This window comes from Dipteris shenzhenensis, chromosome 8 (genome assembly GCF_047967505.1).
Source record: "Dipteris shenzhenensis isolate YYH24624 ecotype China chromosome 8, Dip_SZ_1.0, whole genome shotgun sequence".
In the NCBI taxonomy this organism is placed as follows: Eukaryota; Viridiplantae; Streptophyta; class Polypodiopsida; order Gleicheniales; family Dipteridaceae; genus Dipteris; species Dipteris shenzhenensis.
Window position 1 is genome coordinate 30035063 of NC_141603.1, and position 6000 is coordinate 30041062.

At 43.7% G+C, this 6000-nt stretch overlaps 1 protein-coding gene across 3 annotated transcripts in view; it reads right to left on the bottom strand.

Moving 5' to 3' along the window:
• LOC147899363 (polyadenylate-binding protein RBP47-like) overlaps positions 1–4196 on the bottom strand; it is a 35863-nt gene extending 31667 nt beyond the window's left edge. For 2 of the 3 annotated variants that reach the window (XM_087378419.1, XM_087378417.1), the window contains exons 1-5: positions 4054–4196; positions 3356–3638; positions 1345–1822; positions 741–826; positions 337–467 (exon numbers count right to left, since the gene is read on the bottom strand). In XM_087378419.1, the coding sequence (XP_087234545.1) occupies positions 337–467; positions 741–826; positions 1345–1822; positions 3356–3589 (929 nt within the window). In that variant the 5' untranslated portion in view covers positions 3590–3638; positions 4054–4196. Of the gene's footprint in view, positions 1–336; positions 468–740; positions 827–1344; positions 1823–3355; positions 3671–4053 lie in introns of all 3 variants that reach the window. The other variant, XM_087378418.1, reaches the window with a different exon arrangement.
• Between the last annotated feature and the right edge of the window lie 1804 nt (positions 4197–6000).

Below are 6000 nucleotides of genomic sequence, written 5' to 3' on the forward strand. Positions count from 1 at the left end.
AGATCCACACACCCACACATACTTGAGCATCCATTTATACAAAGTCTTCGTACTGAGTTTCTGTCAGCACTGCGGAGGTGAAGGGCAGACTCAGCCATGACAAAGGCTAGCACTAAAGGAGAAGTGAACTAAGAATACTCTGCTGTCATTTCCACCAACTTAACCAGTTTTAGTCATGATATAAAATGTCTTACTCTGACCTTACAAGCTGAATAGTTAGTTCTTGTTGCAAGCAAGCGTGTGCACACATAGTCCAAAGATTTCACAACCTTCAAATAACTTCAAAGCAGGTCTTTTACGTGAATTAAAACAAATAAAACTCAATGATATGTTTACCTATGTGTGAATTGGACAAAACCACAATGTTTCCCGAGTGGAATCTTAACGTAGACTAGATCACCAAACTGACCAAAAACCTGCCTCAAATCTTCATCTGTCACATTTGGATCCAATCCCCCAACAAAGATCTGCGAGTCAAACCACCCAAAGACTATTCAAGAGACCTACACAGCATACTTATATATTTGCTGTTCAAACGCGCTAAAAATGTTGTATGGATGGCTTCAGAAACATCAAAAGGTGTCCAATTCTGTTTTTTAATAAACCAACCACCAATTTTCAAACGTCACAACTTGCAGCCTGCTATAGGATCACATTCAAATCAAGTTTCATCTCACCTACCAAGAACGTCTCTAGTAAAACTTGAAAGAGAGGTCAGAAACTTGTTGAAGTACACATACCGTAGAGTTATTTGGATCATTGTCACTTGCAAAACTTTGAGTTTGTTGAGATCCATAGGGTTGAGGGGTTTGGTATCCAGATGCAGCTGCACATAAGCCCATATTCAAACAATATTAGGCAGCCAATTCAAACAATAAGCAGGAAAGGCGTTGGATTATAGGGGAAGCAGCAAATCAGCTCCACACACTTCAAAGAAATTACAACTGTCCGCTTTCCTAATACCCAATGATACATTGTTCTCGCTTGGTGGGCCAAAAAGGAAGAGACTATAGTTCACCACACATGATAAGTTATGCATTCCATTGTATGCAAATTAATTGTGCATTCCATAAAAAACGGAAGGAAAGCTTAAGTTCTAGTCAGCACCCAAACACGAGCAGATCTCCAGGTTCCAAAGATGCAGATTTGGACACGGCAAAACTAGAATCCCAGAAAAAGACTTTCCAAATGCGAGAATTTCATCATTCTTTCACCCTCAGAAGTTAGAAACGTCATTTTAATTAATTCCCAAGTCTAGCATGAGTCAATAGGTGCAAGTTATCATTCATATCTGTTATGGTTTCAGCAAAAATGGCTCCCATAAGCCACTGCCTTGACACTTACCTTTATTGTACTGCTGAGTAAGGCCTTTTTTCGGAGTTGCAGTACTTATGCGCATTGGCCTGCTTGAGCAATAGACACCATTCATTTCTGTCATAGCTCGAGTCCTTTCATTCTCATCACCAAACCTTACAAAGCCATAACCCTTTGAACGCCCTGTGTTGGGATCCATAACCACCTTAGCACCTTTCACAGAGGGATAGCGGGACCGAAATGTCTCTTGTAGCACATAGTCTGTGACATCAGGGGCAAGATCTCCCACAAATATAGAGTGATCTGAACCACCTCCATCGACCCGCCTTTCCCCAAGGCCGAAGGAAGCCCAGTTCAGCCTGAAGGCCTGATCTGTTTGTGGCATCAGAGTACCATTGTAAGTCTGCAATACCCTCTCAGCAACAGCATGGGACATGAACTCCACAAATCCGTAGCCTTCCGATGCCATGGTTTGCTTGTTCCGTATAACCTTGGCCGAGATAACTTGCTGCAAGTATTAACCAAAATGTTAGGATGATTAACAACCACTAACAGCCGATAACATTGCTAGACCCTAAACAACACATATAACTCTGAAGGTGATGACATTCAATAAGGTTTTGGGCATTACATATTAATATTGATCCTGTCACCTAGAAATCAAGTGCATATCCGGAAAACTAACGATCACTTGTTAAAGAGAAAACAGTAGTTTCACTTATACATACAAGTTCTCCCACTACTTGATGATATAAGAATAATGCTATTAACGAAGCGTCGAAGCCTTGACAATGTAATACTGACAGACCGTTGAGCACCATTATTCACCATTCAGGACTCAAGCACTTCTGCTCCCTCGGCATAATACCACTAAGAAATTTTGAATTAGAAAATTGCCATCTGTATAAAGTTTGATAATGTATATGAACCGAGCCACTCTATACGTCAACCTTGCCTTGAAATATAACTCTCTTCAAAATTTACACACTTTCAAACGCAATTATAAGTACTGAAATTAATCACAAGTAAAATTTTCCCCACATCCATTCATATCACTAAGACAATTCTAGAGGAACAAGTGACCAACCCTGACTACTAACCACATTGATTTGACCAGCTCGAATTTCACATCACAAATATCTGAGGACAGTAAGGTGGATATTTGTTCAAGCAAAGCTGAGATTTACACCCAGAACAACAGCATGACCATTAGCAGATGCATGGGTCCCACCATGTGAAATGCATTACTCGACCATAACTGCAACGTGGCACTGGTTAGGTGGCAGCACCACCCAGTCATAATCCTCTTATGCCAGGGAGACAACCATATCTGGTTAACACACTGAATAAAGCAGAACGACCCATCTCCCCCTCATACAGATGTACACTATCATAGCCATCCAGCCACCCTTCAAGCACTTCGTGTGGTAATCTTCTGGTCATCAGTTTAATCAAACGATGGTAGTTCTTTCTGCATAGCTTGGTGCATTGTAAATGATTGTTGATACTTCATTTTGCACACACGAGATATATGCCAGGATAGTGATGGCGTTGCAACTGAAAAAGCTTCAAGCCATCAACTCTGTTATTGTGTGGTTTGGACTGCATGTTGTTCCGTCTTAATCACATCAGCAGCACTGAAAAGTAGATACATGTGCATGCTGCATACAGATATGTCCATCACAGTATCAACACATTGGTGCCAGACCAACATTCCCTCAATAATTTGGAAACTACACCAAAACTAACCAAAGAACGTGTATTTATTGCTACAACCAGTTGTCTGAAGACCCATCTGCATCGTTTAAGCATATATCCTGGCAAAAACTACAAGAAAATACAAATGCAAGCTGTGCCCCACAAAGATGAAAAACTGCAGGTAGAAAAGTTAACATAACTAAAGATGAGCATGAATGAAAGGATGGAGTTTGTTCCCTCAACAAGATATCGGCAAGAACAACTGACGTTCACTTCGGAAAACACACTAAAACAAAGAAGACGATACTTGCAACGAAAGAGCGATCAGAACAGTAAACCATACCTCTCCGGTAATACTAAAACATCCTCGAAGATAGTTCTCATCCATCCAAAACTGCAGGTCTCCCACCCACAAAGTTCTTACTTCTTCATACGTCTGTGGCATTTGATACTGCATTGATCCGTGTTGTTCCTGCTGGGACGTCACTTGCTGCATTGGTTGTTGCATCATCGTCCACTGTTGTTGGTCAGTGGCCTGCTGGACAAGGGGGGGAACTCCAGCTGCCGGCTGCATCATAACGCACGCTGGCAGAGTACGTGATCTCAATCTTACTTCGAGGACACACCTGGTACCAAAAAGAGTGTGAGAGCATGAACTCTGAAAAAATGTAGGAAGCCTTGAATAGTAAAGTTGACACGAAAGGAAGGAAACATTAGAACCTGTGAGCACAAGCAAATTTTGACTTTTGAATGAACAGGAGGCGTCAAGAAAAAAACACGCTCAGTACTTGCCACGATCCAGGAGGCCGAATTTTGGAAGGCCCTACGCTGAGAAGGACCTATAACATTTATTCAATGGAGGACCTACGCGGGAAGGAGGTCGATTGGGAAAATGCTCTCGCTCCAAGAAGTTCCCCTTTCGATTCCAGATCAAAAAGGAAAGGCCGACAAGCAATGAAGCAAAAGAGGCTCGAAAGATCATCCAAAAGAAGCAAGCGAGCAAGAAATGAGAAAGGGGAGGGGAAGGGAGAGGGCAAATACCTGAGCTGCAGGATGGGGGAGCAGTCAATTGGAGGATGAAGAAGATAGGGTTGATGCAAGAAGAACAGAGGAGGAGGGAGCTCTGAAGCTTCCCGCGTTCAAAAGAACTTGTACTTCACACTAGCCTTTCCACTTATACCTTTGCCCTAGTTTACTCTCCTCTCTTGTTGTCCCCACGTGGCACACATCCCTAATCGGTTCTCACGCCGGCGGCCGCAGCCGCGTCGGAGAATCAGAGACGACGGACACGATAACTAGCTGGTAGAAATGACATTGGCTGGATTCGCACCACCCGACCGCCATCCTCCAACAAAGGGCCGCTATCCTCGTTGGCCCAATCGGAGCAAGGTCGGGCCCCAACACCGACACAAAATATTTGTGTCCCCTAGCCCATGAAGGCCGCCCACTCCATGGCCAACTCCTCCAGCCACTACATGATTGGCCCGTTCTCGCTGGTGATAAAAACTTAGCAAGTGAACTAGCTATTCCATCCTCCAATTTCCATGGCAAGTGGGTGGTCTTAACCCGCCCATAAGGTCTGTCCGACATTACCTCTGCCCAAGAGGGGCCCATCCTCCCTCCACTTAATAAAAACTGTTGGCGCATTCCCGCGACTAAGATTTGAACCACTAAACGTTATCACGTGACCAAGAGGGCCCACAACAAGACTATGAAATAACCTTGGCAATAAAGTGCTTTATTAGAGTGTTATAGTGTGTGAACATCACACAATGGCAACGATCCTCCAAATTTTTATACTTTGTCACCCAAAAAAAAAACATCCTCCAAATTTTGTTTTGATTTCATTGCCCCCATCTAAGGCTAGCCTTAGGGAGTTTACACACTAGGTGTCATTGCCCCCGTCTAAAGCTGGCCTTAGGGAGTTCACACTACATTGGGCGAGTAGGGGCATGGGACAAAAAATGATTGGATCCTTTAAAGGGGGTGGACAAAACCTTGGGAAGCCAAACTCCCCGCCATCCCCCACCCAAGTTTGGAACCATGGTCCACAAATAAGAGTTAAAATTGTTGATAGATGTGGGACCCCTGACATATTTATCTTAAATCTTTCCCAATCCATCCTCTATGTGAATTAAAGCACACCCACCCATCCCTCAAGTAGATGGGCAAGCATGAGGGCAATGTGTGACACCCTTAGCTTGGCAATGGCATTCCAATTCCGTAAAAATCTAGCCTACGTTTTGGAAAATCAAAAAGTAGGATAACGTCCTTGATGACGCATTGGGATTTGTAAATAGCCACAGAGACGACAAAGGGGTGGGTAGATTCTCGTAGAAGGGGAACTCTACATACACATGCGCGCACGCACACACACATGCAAGCAAACATGTACGCACGCACGCGCACACACACACACGTGCGAGAGAGAGAGAGAGGCACGCACACACACACACATGTGCGAGAGAGAGAGAGAGAGAGAGGAGGCACGCACACACACACACATGTGCGAGAGAGAGAGAGAGAGAGAGAGAGAGAGAGAGAGAGAGAGAGAGAGAGAGAGAGAGAGAGATTCCATAAATGGTAAGGTAAGTTTTTTAAAAGTGGAAAAATGCAAAAGATCACCAAGGTTTGAGCAATTGGAAAGCCTTGCCTTATGGATCTAGCTAGTAGATAGAAACAGGGCCAATTAATGCATACTTTAGTTGAGTTTAGTTGAGCATTAGCACATAAAGCCTTTACGATCCTACGAAAATTGGCCCCAAACTCATGTGAGAGAGGACGCTTTGCATATTATACCATGAAATTCAGCTTTGTGGCGTATCTAAACCATACTATGCATCCATCCTTGCAAATAGCATAGATAGCCAAAGTTCCTAGCTTCCTGCACCCCCCCTTTGGGTCTCCAACTATTTTGTGTAGCCTCTTGAGCCTTCAATACTTACTGATGCCTCCTGTGCTTCTCCCCACAGGGAGTGTGAGTGGGTG